This window comes from Schistocerca nitens, chromosome 8 (assembly GCF_023898315.1).
Source record: "Schistocerca nitens isolate TAMUIC-IGC-003100 chromosome 8, iqSchNite1.1, whole genome shotgun sequence".
In the NCBI taxonomy this organism is placed as follows: Eukaryota; Metazoa; Arthropoda; class Insecta; order Orthoptera; family Acrididae; genus Schistocerca; species Schistocerca nitens.
Genome location: NC_064621.1, coordinates 607,259,530 through 607,281,156, shown reverse-complemented (window position 1 = coordinate 607,281,156; position 21,627 = coordinate 607,259,530). Strand labels below are relative to the sequence as shown.

Genomic DNA, 21,627 nt, shown 5'->3' with positions numbered 1-21,627 from the left:
GAAGCGTGCGCGTGACCTCAGGCACAGTGTGTGTGTGTGTGTATGTGTGTGTCCTTGCCGCCGGCTGACCCCACGGCCTGGCGGCTGTCCACACGATAAGGCGGCCCTCGGGCAGCGCAGAGGCCGCGCCACACCAACCCGTGGCTCCAGACGTCCCAGAGGTGAGTACTGCCTGCTGCTGCTGCTACTTTTCATCTCTCCAGTACCAAAGCTAGTCAGGCAGACACTGATCCCTCCTGCTCTACAATACCCTCTGTAACTACCGCAACTTAGCGATTGATGTCCCTGTAGCTTGATCCCTTTCTCTCCAAACTAACCAACCAACTACCGCAACTTATGACCACCGGAAGTCGCTCTACTTCGGCCGTTTATGACTCACCTCGTGAAAATCTTGGGCACATCACATTATTTAAATAATTAGGGGTAATACAAAGAAGCGACACGAAATGGGGTCATCGCGTAACAATAGTATTAGGCAGGGCGAATGAAAGACTGAGTATTATGGCAAGGACTTACCTACGTCCAGTGCTTTATTTCTAAAAAAATGTTTGAGGGTACTCCGACATCGGATATAATGCAGTGAAAATTACTTATAACTGAAGCATGGGATACCACCAGTCTGCTTTAGCCATGACGTCATCAACGAGTCTAACTACAAAAATAAAGTGGTATCGGACTCTTCAGTAGACTTTACTTCAGCTTGAATGAAGGTTTACAGTTTCACTTCCGTCATCCACTGATGTTGAACTTCCTGGCTTTTCACTCGCATACGAATTATTGACAGTTTCTGGTTTTTTAGATGCAGGAGAACAAGTAAAATAGTTTGTTAGTTTTCTACTCACCTCTCACCTTCAACTTAACTTACAAGTTGCAACGAAAGACAGGACACACCGTAAAACTTCGCACAACTGACAAGAACGGAACAGCAAATGCAAACGAATGAAGAACAACAAAACAAAGATGGCAATGAATCGCGACGGATCGTGGTAGTGGGACCTTAGAGACATTTATCGGCAGCTCGGCGTTTGAGCGTACGCATATCTGTTTAGCACTACCGTCGCCCACTATTAGCGGGCGAGGGCACTACATGCTTGTCGAACTGGCTGCCAGCGATTCAGTTGTCGAGAACGGTTGCCGCAGCTTCGAAATGCTTGAAACAAGTCAATGGCATCGCTTTTCCCACCAAAAACTGCATTGGTATCGTTCGTATCGCAATTACCAACACGAAAATATGAAATAAAAAATTTACGCCCGTGAAATAAATCTTTGGCACTCTTCCAAGTTCTCAACATCGTAAAAACATTACTTTGCCGACGAAAAAGTTTAGTGGTACGCATCCCCCAGCGTTCCCCCAGAAAAACAGCACTGTCTACATCTACAGACATAATTCCCAGACTACCGTACAGTGCGTGACGGAGGGTACCCTGTATCACTAATAGTCGTTTCCTATCCTGTTCCACTCGCAAATAAGCGGAAGGAAAAATGACTATCTGTATGCCTCCTTAGGAGCCCTAATTTATCGTACCTTATCTTCGTCTTCCTTACGCAAAATGTGTGTTGGCGGCAATACAATCGATCTACAGTCAGCTTCTAATGCGAGGTCTCTAAATTTTCTCAGTAGCATTCCTGGAAAAGAAGTCACCTCTCCTACAGCAATTCCCATTTGAGTTCCCGAAGCATCTTCATAATACTTGCGTGTTGTTCAAACCTGCCGGTTACAAATCTACGACCCCGCATCTGAATTACTTCGGTGTCTTCCTTTAGTCCAACCTGGTACGGACCTCAAACACTCGAGCAGTACTCAAGAATAGGTCACACTACCGTCCTATATGTGGTCTCCTATCAGATAAATCATGCTTCCCTAAAATTTTCCAAATAAACCTAAGATGACCATTCGCCTTCCCTGCCTAAATGCTCACATGCTTGTTCCACTTCATATCACTTTGCAACGTTACATCTAGGTATTTAAACGACGTGATTGTGTCAGGCAGGACACTACTAATATTGTATCCAAATATTACGCGTTTGTTTTTCCTACCCATCCGCATTAAATTTCGTTTTCCTACATTCTAGGAAAGTTCCCTGCGTCTGTAAAGGAGATCACTTGCAAGACTCTAGGGCGACCATTTGTAGAGTAGTGTACTTTTTAACATTGTAGGCACAGCAGCAGACATAGAATAAATTCAGACATACAGTGCAAGCATTATACCAAGATGGTATAGCCTGTAAGGAAGTCAGGGAATTTACGAAGGAATCCTCAGAAGAAACACACGACGTAGTACTCGTAAAACCCTCTTTGACAAATTTGGGAAACCTCTATTCGAAGAAGGCAGTGCAACCATTATGCTGCAATATCTCGCTTAGAGGTCGTGAGAATGAGAGGAGATTGCAGAACATACAGGAGCATACAGACACTCAATTTCCTTCACTCAACACGTGTACGTGATACAACAGAAAATCGATAATGTTAGTCCCAAGCACCCTCAGCCACACATCGTGTACTGGCTCGCTGAGCTTGTGTAAACACTGGTGTGCAAAACCTAAGAACGAAAGTAACTGTAGCATGATGTGTCACTGCCAAGTAACAAAACTCGACGAAATGTGGATCACAGATGGACATTGGATACAGAAAAAAACTGAAAGAAATACGCATTGTGACGAACAGGAGCGACACTTTTACTCAAAGGCAATAACAACATTGAAGTCACCACAATGCTCCCCTCCATATTACAAAATGCGAAAAATGATTCCTAATAGAGTGTGTGATCATCACAGAGAGCAATGCACGCTCTGGGACGTGCCCCCATGCTAGCCACAAGCTTGGTAACAAATTCTTTTGGTAGGCATTCCATCCCTCCACCAGTCAGTTGGCAACTACTGGATAGTCATTGGTGCATGTGGACATGCTACAATAGTACTTCTCAATGCATCCACCGAGCAAGGCGATGCAGTGGTTAGCACACTGAACTCGCATTTGGGAGGACAATGGTTCAAACATGTGTCCGGTTATCCTGATTTAGGTTTTCTGTGATTTCCCTAAATTGCTTCAGGCAAATGCAGAGATGGTTCCTTTGAAAGGGCACAGCCGATTTCCTTCCCCATCCTTCCATAATCCAATGGGACAGATGACCTCGCTGTTCGGTCCTCTCACCCAAATAGCATGACCGACCGACCGACCGACCGACTGACCGACCTCGATGCATCCCACAAGTGCTCGATGGGATTCAAGTCAAGGCTATGGGCAGGCCAACCCATTCACAAAATACCCTCTCATCCCATGGGCTCTTCCAGCTGTGCTGTTGAACGGGGTCACATATTGTCTTCCATAACAATGTAGAAAGGACGGAATGTACCCCTGAAAATATGCGCAGGGGAGTGTCACAATACTGTTGACTGGTGCATGTACCATTTTAAAGGATTTGGAGGTCAGTACATCCACACAACTTTATGCCTCCAAAATCTTTATGGTGCCTTAGACCAACAAAATGATTGTGTTCGACAATGTTCCTGGGTGCATTAAATGTTCCCACCTATTACCATACAGGGGCATGTCCAGAATCATTACTCAGACTAATTCTGCTCTCATTCTAGAAGAGCACATGCCCCCACTCCCTGTCAGTCCAGTCCCTCTCCACTGGGTGCCATCACAAACAGTGTTACCGTATGCAGGTGTCAATTGATCACAACGCACCAGTCGTCAGGCAAATAGACCACCCACATCCAAGTGCTGTGATACTGTGGTATTGCGTGCCTTGCAGTCCTGTTAAATGCATTCTCAATTGCACCCACTGTTTGACATGGACCCCTTCTGCCTCTTGCGTAATGTAACAGTCATCTGCTGCTGTAGTAGGCTGTGGTCAACCACATGCTCTCCTTTGGGCTGCATTGCCTGTGTCTTGGAATGCTCCCCATGCACCTGAAGCAATGCTGTGAGGAATACCAAACTCCTGGGCTACATTTGTCACGCTTTGTCCTTCTTCTAGTTTCCTGAGGAGTCTCCTCGTGGAATGTCATACAGACATTGTCTCCAGGCCCCTTTGCAACAAATAACACAGTCACATTGACTTTGTGTCATGTGTCAACCACCTTACTCTGCACAAATGGGAGACCTCTGGTGACATATTCCCAAACTTTCATTCATTTCCACCAAGTTGTTAATAAGTTATGTTTCTTTATCCATCTCGTCCTTCTAGAAGTGGATGTGGCATTTTGCTACATGTGCCCTCACCACAGCCTCCTCCAAGCATGTGTTACACACGAGGCAGCCAAGAAGCAAACAACTATCAATGCTAACACATGTCCCCTGAGCTATGCAAGTAATCCAAACTGACAGTTATGGCACATAACGAAGGTCCCATAACAGTGAGATGCTGATTGTTGTTTCCTTTTATGTACTTGGTGCCCAAGAGCTTGTAGATAAACTGCACAAAGCAGTGTGCACCACTCACAAATTTGCAGGCAAGCTTGGCCTTAGATATGAGGGGAACAGGGGAACACAGAATAACACATGTGAAACTGAAAAAATAATTTAAATACAGTAAAAAGCAAATCTATAACCAAAAATGGCAGTATGTTCAGAGATACACATCTTTAGATATCTGTGAAATCAAAATCAGTCACCAGGTAACATTCTGTGCTTTATTGCTCCAACATACTCTGATTTTCTTGGCAAAGTGGTCGCAGCATTACTGCCTGAGCCTGTCACTCTCTGCAACAGCGGATCTCTCGAATACATCCAGTGTGTGTGAGGAGCATTGCTGCAATGATGTAATATCAGTTGCCATCAAATGTGTCCAGTTATGCTTATGCCAATAGATACCACAGAGCAACCCATTTGGTTGATTGCTGCCCCCTGGAGTAAGGTGTCCTCAGGGGGGTGCTCATGTTTTATCTTCTTTGAATGCATTGACAAAATGATGGCTGTAGTGGTACACAACTGACCTTTCTCCCTGCTGAACCTGTGGGACTGCATATCTGAGTCATGCATTGCTACATTGTCACCTCAACATTCTTCTAGAACTTACCAGCCATCAGACAAATCTTTCATGCATTCATGAAGAGAATCCTACACCACTGATGGAAGTTCTCTTCCAGATATTCCATTGCATCCTTTCTTCTTCGTTCACATTAATGGTGGGAAGGTATTTGTGTGGGTGGGGGGTGTGCTTCTAAAATTGTTTGTAATGTACACCTAGAGGCCAAATCAATCATGTGCAGACAGTTGCATACTGTTAGGATTAGGACAGCCAGCCCAGGCCCCCAGTTGCTGGAAAAATGGCAGCATTCAGTCCTGAAGCTTTCTGCTTGGGTTACCTGCAAGTCATAACCGGTAGGTAGCAGTCATCAGCTGGTGTTTTGACTGCTGGACACCTCTTTGAGGCAATCATTCTTCTGCTTAACTGCAGTGAGAACACAAGCAAATATAAAACCATTTATTTGAAGAATGCCTTGATCAGGAGGATATATTGACTTTTTATTGGATATGATTTTGTATCTGGATGTGCATGTATATTATTTTGTCATATACATATATACTGTACACTGTCTTTGTGTGCCAAGGAGTGATATGAGGTTGTATAATTGCTATGCCATTTATAACTGGGGGACCAGTGGAAGAAAGTGCTAAAACACAAGAGTATGTTTTGAGCTACTGCATATTATGTGCTTTGTTAAACTTAAAGACAAGAATATAAAAGCAACAAGACAAAACAATTTATATAGAAGACAGTGTTTTCTAGTGTTACAAGTAGAATTATTGGTTATCAGCATGTGGTGCACTGGACTACACAACAGCTAACTTAATTAAACTAACCCTTACTAAATTGAGGGTAAGCACTTTGTTCTGCTGATCCCTTCACTCAGGGTAATTGGTGTGTGAGCATTACTTATTCATCAGCTTGGTCATCAGTATTAATTATATACGAAGACAGTAACTTGTTCTCAAAAGAACAGTTACTGTTGATGACCGTGCAGCTTTTTCCTGAAATAAATGATGACTAACTGACAACCTGAGCTGCAGAGAGGTGTTCTTGTTATACCTCGATGTGGACAGCTGAAAATGTGTGCCCCGACCGAGACTCGAACCCAGGATCTTCTGCTTACATGGCAGACGCTCTATCCATCTGAGCCACCGAGGACACAGATGAATAGCGCGACTGCAGGGACTTATCCCTTGCACGCTTCCCGTGAGACTCACATTCCCAACTGTCCACAAATTCTACATATGTATTGTACCTTATAGACATTTGCCCACCCACTCATTACTCGCGCACGCTTTGGCGATTCCCGTAAGAGTTTGGGCAACCTGTGCGCATTCGCACAGACGAAGGTCAATGGCTGGGTAGCCTTTAACATTATATACAAAGACAGTAACTTGTTCTCGAAAGAACAGTTACTGTTGATGACCATGCAGCTTTTTCCTGGAATAAATGATGACTAACTTGTGGAGAGTTGGGAATGTGAGTCTCACGGGAAGCGTGCAAGGGATAAGTCCCTGCAGTCGCGCTATTCATCTGTGTCCTCGTTGGCTCAGATGGATAGAGCGTCTGCCATGTAAGCAGGAGATCCCGGGTTCGAGTCCCGGTCGGGGCACACATTTTCAGCTGTCCACATCGAGGTATAACAACAACACCTGTCTGCAGCTGAGGTTGTCAGTTAGTCATCATTTATATCAGTATTAATAATTGATTTATCATCTGATGACATGTTTTCAGTGTCCTCTGTGTGCTGCCATACAGTTGATTTATGAAAAGTAAGGACAACACAGATTATATTTTATTATTGGTGAATAGTATTATCTGCAAGGGGGACACGGGTTGTTTAGACAAGTTCGTATTTGCCACACACCTTGGAAGGAGCCAGCCAAAATGTGCTGGGTTTTGGCAAGTACAGTTGTCCAGTGTGCTCTTCAGTGACATCACACCTTGTGGGCCTATACTGTCAGAGGTGCAAATGCCTGGGTGTGCATGTCACTGGCCTATGCAAACTTAATTCTGGGCAAAAACTTGTTGCATTCGCTACTTTTGTCTTTCATAAAACACCTTTCAGTGCCACAATAAACCTATAGCTGAAGGTTGCAGTGTTGCGTTTCTATGTTGTGTAATAGTAAATATAAATGAATTTGAGATTATGCAATGTACCACACAATTTTGGAAATTTTATGGTTAACTAATAGCATACACTATGTGCAATGAATGGGATAATCATATGGCATTATTGGCTTTGAGACCTGGGGTTGTTCAGCCTCCTGGTGCAGGTCTTTCTATTTGAAGCCACTTTGTGACTTACCCGTCAATGACAATGAGATGAAATGCCAGGACAATACAAACACTCAGTCCTTGAGCTAAGAACATCTCTGACTCAGCCAGGAATAGAACACAGAACCCTTGCAGTCTAGAGGCACCAATGTTAACCATTAGACCAGAAACTGCAAACTTGCAATGAAGCATAGATACACATGATGACTGTAAGAAAAGTCCAGCACCCAATTTATATGTGGGAATGTCTAAATGTTGTCAATTATTAGGCTTAATTTCATCCAAAATTACTGCAACAGACAACAAAACATCTGCAATGGGTGAAAATATTTGTGAGCTGAAATTTTTGGATACTCAGTTAAAAATATACATGAATGGACTTTCTCTGGGACTATCATTCACAAAAGAGTTTGACATCCACATATATTCTCCTCAGAAGGAGGGGTGGGGGAACACAGATTTGGACTTCAGTAAAAGGAAAAACATAACTGAATCCATCAATTATCCAGAATTAAGAAACAGGTTAAACTGAGCTTAACAGTGGTACATGCAGAACTGAAAATAGTTGATCAGAACTGAAAATAAGGTGAAAAAATTCTAACAAAGGGCATCATTAACTTTTTCATGACTGTGATCATAGTGACCACAGTTGTTTTACACTACCAGAAGATACACATTTATATTAACATTACATTTTGTTTTCTTCTTCTTCTTCCTTTTTTGCTTGTGCCTTCCCCCACAATTTTGGCAGGGTCAGCATTGTTACAATCAGACTGGGCATTGTTAGTCTGAAGGGGTGACCGGATGCCCTGCCTGCTGCCACCCAAGCCCCCCAGGACAGAATCAGTGTATCCCAGCTGTCTGCATCTAATGTAAACCATGAAATAGTGCAAACATGTATCAAATATCTGTGAGCCTTGTTACTGAGGTGGGACATGGGGACCAGCCCAGTATTCCCCTAGTGGGATGTGGCAAACCACCTAAAAATCACATCCAGGCTAGCCAGCACACTGACCCTTGTTGTTAATCCACTGGGCGGATTCGATCCGGGGCCGGCGCACCTACCCGAGTCCAGGAAGCAACGCATTAGCACTCTCAGCTAACCTATTGACTCAAAAAATTGTTCGTGATATGCAATGAAATATGTTTACAGTTTTTGTTTGCTTTCTAGACTTATGTTTTCAATGTTAGAAAGCACGTCAAAAATAGTAAATATGTTTCACTGTGTACCACTATAAAGAAAGTAGCCTTATGATTTTTCATAACCCACTGCAGAGGGTTAAATGAGACATAGACCCAAACAAAACTGCAGATACTAAATATGATTCATTTTTCACAGAACATAAATGTTGTGTTGATGTTGCCTTCTCCCTTAGAAAATAAAAATTACCCCCAAATGTAATTGATGACTAACTGCAGAAATTAAGAAATCTGCAGGCACTTTTAGAAATCTCAACAGGCTTACAAACTGTAATGCAGCACTAAAGGCACAGCTCAGCATATAGAAAGGTTATACATGCAGCAAAGAAGATGAACAGTGACTTCCTCATCAGAAAAGGCAGCAATAAAACTAAGTCCATTTGAAGTCATACACTATAATCTAGGTAACTCCAAAGTGATAAACATCTGGTTATAAAAAAGAAGGAAAAGTTGTTGAAGATCCTCAAAATGTTGCTAATATATTCAATGACTACTATATTAACATTGCTCAAAATCTTACGAAGAACTTGTGAAACTCAAAAGTAACAAACATAAAAGCTCCTATAAATGAAAGAACAACCTTTTTGTACTCAGTTACACATTCAGAAGTAAGAAATGCAATTAATAAGCTGAAAAATAAAATATCTTGTGGATGTGATAGTGTTCCCAAGAGGGTCATAAGACATAGTTTAGACAAAATAATAACTGAACTAAGGTACATAATTACAGACCATAGCCACAGCTATCAGGTTTTGCTAAAGTTATTGAGAGAATAATGTATTAGAAACTGTTAAGTTTTATGAACAAATGTAAAATTCTTACCAACGCACAGAATGGTTTCAGGAAAAACATGTCTACTAATACAGCAGTGTATCGCTTCTTAGAACAGGTTTCAATTGCAGCAGATAATGATGAATTAAACTGTGAATATTTTTAAATCTATCCAAGGCATTTGACCTAATTAACCAAGGCATATTGCTAGAGAAGCTGTCTTGCTATGGTGTCTGTGGAAAGGTATACAACTAGTTTAGATTTAGATTTACTTTCATTCCAATTAATCCGTAGTGAGGAGGTCCTCCAGGATGTGGAACATGTCAGAAGAACAACAATACATGACAAATATTTACAACTAAAACAAATAAGCTAATGTACCATTCCATAGGTCCCAAGTGGAATGATCGTCATTTTTTAATGAACACTATATGAAAGAGTCATTTTACAAATACTAATGCACTGCATTTAAAATAAAAAGTTTTTTTATTTATTTATAAGGTAATAAACACATAATACAACTACTATGATACTTATTTACAATGAACACATTACTGCACTGAAATGGTGCAGAAGTTAGATTGTACTTACACACACACACACACACACACACACACACACACACACACACACACACACACACACACAATTTCAATGAACACATTACTGCACTGAAATTGTGCAGAAGTTATATTGTACTTATATACAAATCAGATGGTTTTACTGAGAAATTCATCAATGGAGTAGAAGGAGTTGGCCACCAATAAATCCTTTAGGCTTCTCTTAAACTGAATTTCATTGGTTGTTAAGCTTTTTATGCCTGCTGGCAAGTTATTGAAAATGTGTGTTCCTGAATAATGCACACCTTTTTGTACAAGACTAAGTGACTTTAAATCCTTGTGAAGATTATTCTTATTTCTAGTATTGATTCCATGAATTGAGCTGTTGGTTTGAAAAAGTGATATATTTTTAATGACAAATTTCATTAAGGAATAAATATATTGGGAAGCAGTAGTTAGTATCCCTAGTTCCCTAAACAGGCTTCTGCAGGATGTTCTTGAGTTCACACCATATATAACTCTTACTGCACGTTTTTGTGCTCGGAAAACTTTAGCTTGGCTTGATGAATTATCCCAAAAAATAATCCCATATGACATTATGGAATGAAAGTAAGCATAGTACGGCAGCTTTTTCATTTTTATATCCCCTATGTCTGACAAAATTCGCATTGCAAACAGAGATTTGTTAAGATGCTTCAGCAGTTCTGTGGTGTGCTCCTCCCAGTTGAATTTATTATCAAGCTGTAACCCCAAGAATTTAACACTGTCCCCTTCTTCTATCTTCTTGTCATCATATGTTAGACATTTGTGGGACACCCCTTACAAGTTCTGAACTACATGTAGTGTGTTTTTTCAAAGTTTAGTGACAAAGAATTGGCTAGGAACCAGTGATTAATGTCCACAAATATTTTATTGGCTGATCTTTCTAAGACTACACTTATTTGCTATTTATTTCAATGTTTGTATCATCAGCAAACAAAACGAACTTGGCATCTGGTAATGTTACTGATGAAAGGTCATTGATATACACAAGAAAAAGTAAGGGCCCTAAAATGGAACCTTGTGGGACCCCACATGTAATTAGTTCCCAGTTGGATGATGCCTGATAGCTTGATACATGTCTCGTTCCTAATAACACCCTTTGTTTCCTGCCAGAGATATAAGATTTGAACCATTTTGCAGCATTTCCTGTTACACTGTAATATTCTAATTTACTTAAAAGGATATTGTGATATACACAGTCAAATGCCTTTGACAGATCACAAAATATACCAGTTGCCTGCAATTTTTTGTCTAATGAATTAAGCACATTTTCACTGTAAGTGTAGATAGCCTTATCAATATCAGAACCTTTTAGAAATCCAAACTGTGACTTTGACAGTATGTTATTTGAGATAAGATGGTTGTAAAGCCGACTGTACATTACTTTTTCGAAAATTTTTGAGAATGCTGGCAACAGTGAAATTGAACGGAAATCTGATGCTATTTCTTTATCTCCCTTCTTAAACAATGGCTTAACTTCAGCATATTTCAGCCATTCAGGAAATATTCCGCTGATAAACGACTGGTTACACAGATAGCTTAATATGTTACTTAGCTCAGAATCACATTCTTTAATTAATTTTGTTGATATTTCATCATACCCACTAGATGTTTTTGATTTTAAAGATTTTATGATGGACATTATTTCTGTTGGGGTAGTGAGGGTCAAATTCGTATTATGGAAGTTACTTGAAATGTCTGGTCTGAGGTATTTGATAGCAGCATCTACCGAACCTGACAACCCCATCTTTTCAGTAACAGTTATAAAATGTTTGTTAAAAAGGTCTGCAACACTATACACATCTGTCACCAATGTATCATTTACTCTCAATGCTCTTTGTTCCTCTTCATGTCTGGTTCTACTGGTCTGCTCCTTCACTATATCCCATATTGTCTTTATTTTGTTATCTGATATGACTTTTCCTTGTAATATATTTGCTTTGACATCTGTATTACAGTCTTTAATATTTTGCAGTATTTCTTACAATGTGCTATAGCATCAACATTGGAAATGTTTCGGATTGAGAGATACAGTTTTCTTTTTGTTTTACAAGATACCCCTATTCCTCGAGTAATCCATGGCTTCTTTGTAGACTTTGCTCTAACCTTGGTAAGTTTTGGGGGAAAGCAGTGTTTGAATAAGGTAAGCACTTTGTTAGCAAAAGTGTTATATTTTTCATTCATGCCATGAGCACTGTAAACATCAGTCCAGTGAATGTCTCTGAGGAGTGTCCTAAAATAATCAGTTTTTGGCTTACTGATTACCCTCTTGAGCTCACATTTAACAGATTTTATATCCTGTTCAGTATTAACATTTAACAGAAGGAACTGCATGTCATGGTCTGAGAGGCCATTGACTATTGGTTTTGTAATATAATTTTGTTCATTGTACTTTTCTATAAAGATATTATCAATGGCTGTTTGTGAGCAAGTGGCTATCTTAGTGGGGAACTTAACAGTGGGAATTAAGTTGAAAGATAGTGTTACTAACTCAAATAAGTTCTTATCGGGAGAGTCTTTAAGGAAATCTACATTGAAATCACCAGCAACCACTATTTCTTTGTTTTTGGTTGTTAAATGGGCCAGTACAGCTTCAAGGTGGTTTACAAACAGATTAAAGTTACCTGCAGCTGCTCGATATACACTTAATATTATGAAAGATTTTTTGAGAAATTCTAATTCTGTTGCACATGCTTCCATATGCTGTTCTAGGTAAAATTTATGAATGTCTATGTTCTTAAATTTATGACAGTTCCTGATGAATGTGGCAACTCCTCCTTTCTCCATTTCTGATCTACAAAAGTGAGATGCTAACCTAAACCCTGTAACACTTAAAAGTTCTATACCAGTAGTCACATAATGTTCTTATCGGTTTGACAGGTATCAAAGTGTTAAACTAACTCATAATGGAAGAACACATTACTCAACATACAAGAAAGTTAACTGTTGTATACTCCAAGGTTCTGTTTTAGACTCCCTGCTCTTCTTGGTTTTCATTAATGACTTTCCAAACCATCTAACAAGAGCTGAATCAGTACAGACGAGACAACCCTCTCTATCAAAGGACAGAGTGAAGCCAACAACAAATGAGGCAACAAAATGGTTGAGAGACAACTATTTAGTTATAAATGACAAAAAAACACATGAATGGATTTTAGGCACATAAGGAACAAAGGAAAAAATAACAATGAGTAGAGATAGGGAACAGTATAATGGAACAAACATCTTTCACAAAATTTTAGGTGTATTGTCGGACAACAATTTAAGATGGTGAAAAACATGTTGAATTGTTGAATAAAAAACTTAGTAAATACTGTTATATATTAAGAAATCTTAAAGAATACTGCAGTTTTGAAACAGTATTATGTTCCTACTACTACTATTACATAGCCTTATAAGGTATTGTATTATATTCTCAGGGATATGGTATTTAAAAAAAAAACTATTTTAAGCTCCAAAAGAGAGCAATTTGAATCCTCAGGGGTACTGCCCACAGAGAGCCATGTAAAGAAAGAACCATTTAAGGACTTAAAAAATTTGACTCTTCCTGGTTTATTCATTCATAAATCTTTAGGTTTTCTTAAGTCACATCAAGAATACTCTATTCTAAACAGTGAAGTACACACCTATGAAACCAGAAACAAACATGATTTTCACAGAGACATTCATTCAAATGCCCTATACCAAAATATTTTGATGTATGTTCCAAAAATAATGGTCAATGCCTTGCCTAAAGAAATCAAAAAACTACAAAATTTACATAAATATAAAAAAGAATTAAAGAAACTATTGTAAAGTAAGAGTTGTTACTGTATTGACATTATGAATTAAGTCCAAAAAGCTGCTTCTATTTTCAGATGTTTATTTAATCACGACAGGCCTGTTTCAGCACTATTGCCATCATCAGGCGATAGTGCTGAAACAGGCCTGTCGTGATTAAATAAACATCTGAAAACAGAAGCAGCTTTTTGGACTTAATTCATAATGTCTTTACATGACTTATATCGAGCTGCGGGCCCATTGGAAACAAAATTGTTATTGTATTGATGAATTAATTTGCCATCAAAACAGATAGGTCTTATCATTTGACTTATTTCTATGAACTATTGTTATTCAACCTATATGTACAAGGAAGACAAGAAATTTGTGCAAATGTGTAAAGTGTAATTTTAAAAAAATTTTATTCCCCCCTCCCCTTCCTCATTTCAGAGAGAAACCAAACTATTCAAACCATCCACAGTCTGAAAAAACCCAATAAAGACTGAACTCCTTAAAAATTGTGTTAGCGGTGTGTAAGAAGCACTGAGATAGGATATCAAAATATGGCAGTATTGCTCTGTCAAGAACTGTAATGAATTACATACTGAATCCATTGCACAACTCACTGATGACAGTATGTGTTGATCACTAACTACCATAAGTTCCACATTTTCTTATATAATAGGGCCATTATTATGAGTGTAAAGGAAGTAAAAATTCAAGTGTGCTGATACTGCAAACAAACAGAAGATTTTGAGAAACTTTTCTGTTTCAACACTAAGAACCACAAGCTGTCAAATTCAGATTCCATGTGATACATTTCCAGCATTCTCTTCTTTTCGACATTAGCACAATTGTCATTAGTTTGTTCACATAATCACTAAGAAGTTTATTTGGAGAAAGCAGTGACAGTTAACTTAATGTGCAATCTTTAAAATTCCCATTTTACAAATGAAGTGTGTCAGGAAGAAAATGGCTCTGAGCACTATGGGAGCACATCTGAGGTCATCAGTCCCCTAGAACTTAGAACTACTTAAACCTAACTAACCTAAGGACATCACACACGTCCATGCCCGAGGCAGGATTCAAACCTGCGACCATAGCAGTCGCACAGTTCCAGACTGTAGCGCCTAGAACTGCTCAGCCACTTCGGCCGACTGTGTGTCAGGAAGAAACCCAGTTTGTACAAGATTGTTTTACAAGTTTTCTCTAGTTATTTCAGCTCAAAAATTCAGTCTTATAGCTAGTTTCAATCAGTTTCTGTACTGTTATGTGGTTGTTCATGACGACATTCTCCATATCCAAGTGTTGGTACGGCAATCCTCTATTCATATCTGTTATTAAAATAGTATTATAACCTTATCCAGAGCCTTGGCTGAAGCACAAAATTCATGCATCAGTCTCTCCAGAGTAATCCAAGTACAACAACCATATAAATATGTAAGAGGGAGAAAGACTGTGAGATTGCTTTCATCATCACCTCTCACAGAAACAGTTACATTCCAATATGAAACTGGATAGAAAAGGAAAGAGGTTATCAAATCATGTCTTACATTCAATTTGAGAGACTTTTATTAAAGAAATTAAGTACTGTGAATCTGGAAATATCTCTAATTTGCAAACTTTGCCTCAAGAACATCTGTCTGTATTTCACTTGGCAAAAAATACTTGAAGGCAAATTCACGAATACAGTACTTTGTCATTTAAAGTGACCTGCGAGAAGTACTTCACGTGGCCCAATAGGTCTCTCACGGCCGGCAGTTGTACTTTACCCCCATTTCAAAAATTTATTTAGAAATTATCATAGTCTCCTTCCAGTCAAATCTTTCAGATGTTCACCTTTATATATTGTTTTAATATCCACCACTGACCACCCCTATTTAATTAAAAGTAACAAAACCTGCAGTACTCTTTGTTCCTTACTTAAAGTGAGAAACCCTACACAGAATGTGAACTGAAACTATATTTTACATTTTGCATTTCAAACTTTGGTGTACAGAGGTACTTCATCTACAAACCATTGGATTCCCTTTCCAAAGGATGGATCTTCTTCACTGTAAGCTATGAAGTCAAATTTGGTGCCAGTCTTTTCCAGGGTTTTCAAAATTAAGATATGAGAAGACCTGCTGTGAATTTTTCTGGTTAACTCAGTTGTTCACAATGCTTTTGATATGTGCACACTATCAGACATAAATAATGATAATCAAGGGTAAGCAAAATAGGGATGAGCAACACTTTTTTGGTGGTTTTGAGAAATATGTCACACATTTTCTGTTTGTGGAATTTTTATCACTCACAGTATAAACCACTTCAAAATAAAAATTGTGCAAGCTCATCACAATATTCTTATCACAGGTGAAATCATCACGTCTCATGAGTTTTCGCAGGCAGAATGTGTACAAGCTCTTTAGAACAAAAGAGAAAAGTCTCTGGATCATAAAAACATATACACAGTTAGCTGCAGTGCTGCCATTTTTAAAGTTGTCCCTTATACACTGAAGAGCCAAAGAAACAGGTACACCTGCCTAATATCACGTAGGGCCCCTGCAAGCATGCAGAAGTGCTGCAACACGATGTGGGTTGGACTCAACTAATGTCTGAAGTCCATACATCCATAAGAGTACAAGCTGATGGAGATCTCTTCTGAATATCACGTTGCAAGGCATCCCTGATATGCTCAATAATGTTCATGTCTCAGGAGTTTGGTGGCCAGTGGAAGTGTTTAAACTCAGAAGAGTGTTCCTGGAGCCGCTCTGGACGTGTGGAGTGTTGCATTGTCCTGCTGAAATTGCTCTAGTCTGTCAGAATGCACAATGGACACGAACAGATGCAGGTGATCGTACAGGATGCTTACATACATGTCACCTGTCAGGATCATATCTAGACATAACAGGGGTTCCATATCACTCCAACTGCACATGCCCCACACCGTTAGAGCCTCCACCAACTTGAACAGTCCATGGATTCATGAGGTTGTCTCCATACCCGTACACATCCATCCACTCAATGCAATTTGAAATGAGACTCATCCAACCGGGCAGCATGTTTCCAGTCATCAGCAGTCCAGTGTCAATGTTAACAGATCCAGGTGAGATGTAAAGCTTTGTGTTTTGCAGTCATCTAGAGTACATGAGTGGGCCTTTGGCTCTAAAAGCCCATATCGATGATGCTTCATTGCATAGTTCACATACTGACACTTGTTGATGGGGCAGCATTGAAATCTGCAGCAATTTGTGGAACGGTTACACTTCTGTCACATTGAATGATTCTCTTCAGTGATTGTTGGTCCTGTTCTTGCAGGATCTTTTTCTGGACGCATTGATGTTGAAGATTTGATGTTTTACAGGCTTCCTAACATTCACGGTACACTCATGAAGTGGTCCTACGGGAAAATCCCCACTTCTTCGCTACCTCAGAGATGGTGTGCCCCATTGCCCATGCACCGTCTGTAACACCACATTCAAAGTCACTTAATTCTTAATAACCTGCTATTGTAGCAGCAGTAACCGATCTAACAACTGCACCAGAAACGTGTTGCCTTATATAGGCACTGCTGACCGCAGTGCCGTATTCTGCCTCTTTACATATCTCTGTATTGGAATTCATGTGCCTATACCAGTTTCTTTGGCACTTCAGTGTAGCTTCAAGCTAAAAACATGTGCGATGTTAGACACAACTTAAAACAGTGTAGAGAAGTGCCACAGATCAAGAACAGACCCTGTAACTAAAGAAATTGTGAAAATTCATTTAAGAGCATTCATAACGTATGTGTACCTTTATGCTTATTGATGAGCAATAATGGCTAAATTGTGTCACCAATAAATTAATGTTAGAAAATTTAGCACTGAGTCTGGCTGGGATACATACATGTAACCTACAAACTGCAAAACATTTGGTGATGATATTATGTAAATTGAAGGTGGAGGAGAAAAGGAAAGTAAAGGAAGGGGAAGGAACTATTGATATCAGCTACATCAGGACTTTATGTGGAATCTGCATCAACAAGCGAATAACATGTATCACAGCAACGGATTCCGCGTGGTGTTCATATAATTTACTGATGTAATTGCAAACGTCTCCCGAGTGGAAAAATTCAAACATTCTTATGAGATTATTGAACTGGAAGGCCTAAATCAGTCCACCATAAGGTGTGTGGCAGAGGGTACATCCCATTGTATGAGTTATTAGGGCTTCTTCCTGTTCGATTCACATATGAAATGTGAGGAGAACGATTGTTTGAATGTCTCTGTGCATTCAGTAATTATTCTAATCTCATCCTCATGATCCCTGTGTGAGAGGTACATATGGGGTTGTAGTATATCCCTAGCATAATCATTTAAAGATGGGATTTGAAACTTTGTTAACAGACCTTCTTGGGATAATTTATGGCTGTCTTCAAGAGTCTTCCAGTTTAGTTCCTTCAGTATCTCTGTGACACTCTCTTATGGATTACACAAACCTGTGACAATTCTTACTGCCCTTCTATGTATATGTTCAATACCTCCTGTTAGTCCTATCTGATACGGGTCCCAACACTTGAGCAATACCCTAGAACCAGTCGCATGAGTGATTTGTAAGCAATTTCCTTTGTAGACTGATTGCACTTCCCCAATATTCTACCAATAAATCGAAGTCTACAGCCCCAATTTAATCCTCATACCACTGAAAAGATTAATGAAATAAGTGGAAGGGACACTCATGTTAAGAAACAGCTGAAATCGTTAAAACTAAACTAAGTTCCAGGCTCTGATGGAATCCCTGCCAGATCCTATACTGGATTTGTGGCTGAGTTAGCCCCTCTTCCAACTATAATCTATCATAGATCCCTCAAACAAAAAACTGTTCCCAGTTCTTTGAAAAAGGCCCAAGTCACACTCATCTACAAGAAGGGTAGTAGAAGTGACTCACAAAATTACCGTCTAATATCATTGACATTGATTTGTTGTAGAATCTTACAGTACATTCTGAGCTCAAACATAATGACGTATCTTGAACAGAATGACCTCCTCTATGCCAACCAGGATAGATTTCAAAAACATCTATCATGTGAAACTCAACTTGCACTTTTCTCACATGATATACTGAAAGCTTTTGATCAAGGCAACCAGGTAGATGCAGTGTTTGTTGATTTCTGAAAAGCATTTGATTTAGTACTGCACCTACACTTATTTTCAAAAGTGCAGGATATCTACTGAAATATGTGACTAGATTGAGGACTTTTTGGTAGAGAGGACACAGCATGTTATCTTGAATGGAGAGTCATCATCAGATTTAGAAGTAACTTCGAGTGTGCCCCAGGGAAGTATGTTGGGACCCAAGCTGTTCATTATATGTTAATGACCTTGCAGACAATATTAATAGCTTTTTGCAGATGATGATGTTATCTACAATGATGTACTATCTGAGAGAAGATGTATATATATTAAGTCAGACTTTATAAGATTTCAACATGGTGTGGATATTGGCAACTTGCTCTAAATGTTCAGAAATTTAAAATTTTGCTGTTCACAAAACAAAAAAAATGTAGTATCCTTTGACTATGTTATCAGTGAGTCACTGTTGGAATCAGCCAACTCATACATAGACCTAAGTGTAACACTTTGTAGTGGTATCAAATGGAATGATCACACAGGTTCAGTCATGGGTAAAGCAGGTGGTAGACGTCAGTTTATTGGTTGAATACTGAGGAAGTGCAATCAGTTTACAAAAGAGATTGCTAACAAATCACTCGTGCGATCCATCCTAGAATACAACTCAAGTGCATGGGACCTACCAGATAGGACTAGCAGGAGATATTGAACCTTTACAGAGAAGGGCAGCATGAACCGTCACAGTATCATTTAATCCTTAGGAGAGTGTCACAGAGATTCTGAACGAACTAAACTGGGAGACTCTCGAAGACAGATGTAAACTATTCTGAGAAAGTCTATTACCAAAGTTTCAAGAACTGGTTTTAAATGATTACTCTAGGGATATACTACAACTCCCTATGTACTGCTCACACAAGGACCATGAGGATGTGATTAAAATAATTACTAAATGCACAGAGGCATTCAAACATTATTCTTCCCACAGGAAGAAGCCTTAATAACTGGTGCAATAGGATGTACACACTTCACAGTGGTTTGCAGATTATAGATGTAGATGTAGAGTTCCTTACTTAGAAAAAATCTCAGTGGATGTAGCCAGAAAGCTTAAATCCAGGAATTAAAACCATCATTTTATGTGCACAACACACTTGGACACTTTTAGTGCAATGGTACAGATAGCACTCCAGCTTACTAAAAGAGTGAAGTATATAAAACATTTGCAATTCAAGGCAAATTCTATATAGGTCAGTCTGGAAGGGCAATATGCACCCGCTGTAAGGAACACAACAGAAGTTGGAAACTTAGGAAAGGAGTCTCTACTTTTGCAGGCCAGCTGTTTAAGGAAGGCCATAGTTACAAGATGAAACATGAAGTTTAACATCACAACAACAAAGGAAGGAAGATGAACTATCTAAAAATAATGGAAATTAATAAACAAATGTTCATCAACCCAAGCTTATTATCGAATGACCAGACACAGTTCCCTCACGCGTTATTTTCAACTACAGATGGTATTCATAATCCCATCCAGGCCATGTTGTAAATTACCCCTCTTACTTACATGTCCCATTTTCCTTTATTTCAGTTACTATAACTTTTTTCGTTATGTCAAAGAAGAAAAAATTACTTTGTTTAATCACAGCTGTTTTACTCCTGTGCTTAATCTCACTAGTGTATCTTATCTGTTTGTAATTTAGGACCTATTAAAGACAACATTATTTTCTTCAGCCACATCTTTGGAACATATCACCAAAGTTTATTGTTCAATTTTTTTTTTTTTTTTTTTTTTTTTTTTTCCGTGAACAACTGTGGTAATTTATATAAACAGCGTGGTCCATTGATAGTGATCCGGCCAAATATCTCACAAAATTAGCATCAAAAGAAAAAATAAGAACAACAAATCTGTTCAAGTGTGATGGGGGAAAACAGATGGCACTATGGATGGCCCACTAGATGGCGCTGCCATAGATCAAATTGATAGAAACTGTATTTTTTAAAAATAGGTACCCACATTTTTATTACATATTCATACAGTACATAAATAAATAGGAGTGTTTGAAAATTTGTTTCGCTTTGTGATGGGCAGCGCTGTAATATTCCAACACTTATAATATGCCGTGCCAATTTAGATGAACAGTTGGTAACTATGCGGTTTTTTAAATTAAAACACAAAAAGTAGTCACGTTTGGACTTTATTTCTATTGTTCCAATGTGATATATTTACTTTTGTGACTTTATCACAAATTATGAGAACGCATGCTGTTACTGCGTGAGCAACCGTAATGACCTCATTAATGTAATAAATGCTCAAAATGATGTCCCTTAGCTTCAGTGCATTTGGCAATACGCATAATGAAATTCGTCTCATCAGCAAGTAGACCGCCTTCAGTAATTGTCGCACATGCATTGACAATGCACTGACGCATGTTTTCAGGCATTGTTGGTGGATCACGATAACAAATATCTTTCAACTTTCCCCAAAGAAAGAAGTCCAGAAATGTAAGGTCCGGTGAAAGTGCACACCGTGGTATGGTGCTTCTACGACCAATCCACCAGTCATTAAATATTCTATCTAATACCACTTCAACTGCACATGTGCTATGTGCCGGACATCCGTCATGTTGAAAGTACATCACCATTCTGTCATGAAGAGAAACATCTTGTAGTAGAACTGGCAAAACATTAATTAAGAAATCGGTATACGTTGCACCACTTAGATTGCCATTGATAAAATAAGGTCCAATTAGATGTCCTCCCATAATTCCACACCATAATTAACCTGCCAGGATCATTGATGTTCCACTTGTCACAGCCATTGTGTATTTTCCATTGCCCAATAGTGCATATTATGCCGGTTTACGTTACCTCTGTTTGTGAATGATGCCTTGTCACTAAAGAGAACTCTTGAAAAAAATCTGTTATCGCCTCATAATTTATTTTGTATTCAGT

The 21,627-nt window shown here is 39.1% G+C and overlaps 1 protein-coding gene across 2 annotated transcripts in view; it reads left to right on the top strand.

Annotated features, from left to right (window-relative positions):
- The first annotated feature begins 20 nt into the window (after positions 1–20).
- LOC126199177 (2-oxo-4-hydroxy-4-carboxy-5-ureidoimidazoline decarboxylase-like) overlaps positions 21–21,627 on the top strand; it is a 53,446-nt gene continuing 31,839 nt past the window's right edge. Inside the window, exon 1 of one of the 2 annotated variants that reach the window (XM_049935949.1) lies at positions 21–161. Coding sequence is in view for 1 of the 2 variants with exons in the window: in XM_049935948.1 (XP_049791905.1) it covers positions 6,745–6,751 (7 nt within the window). In the remaining variant the exon portion in view is untranslated. Of the gene's footprint in view, positions 162–6,729; positions 6,752–21,627 lie in introns of those variants that run through there. The other variant, XM_049935948.1, reaches the window with a different exon arrangement.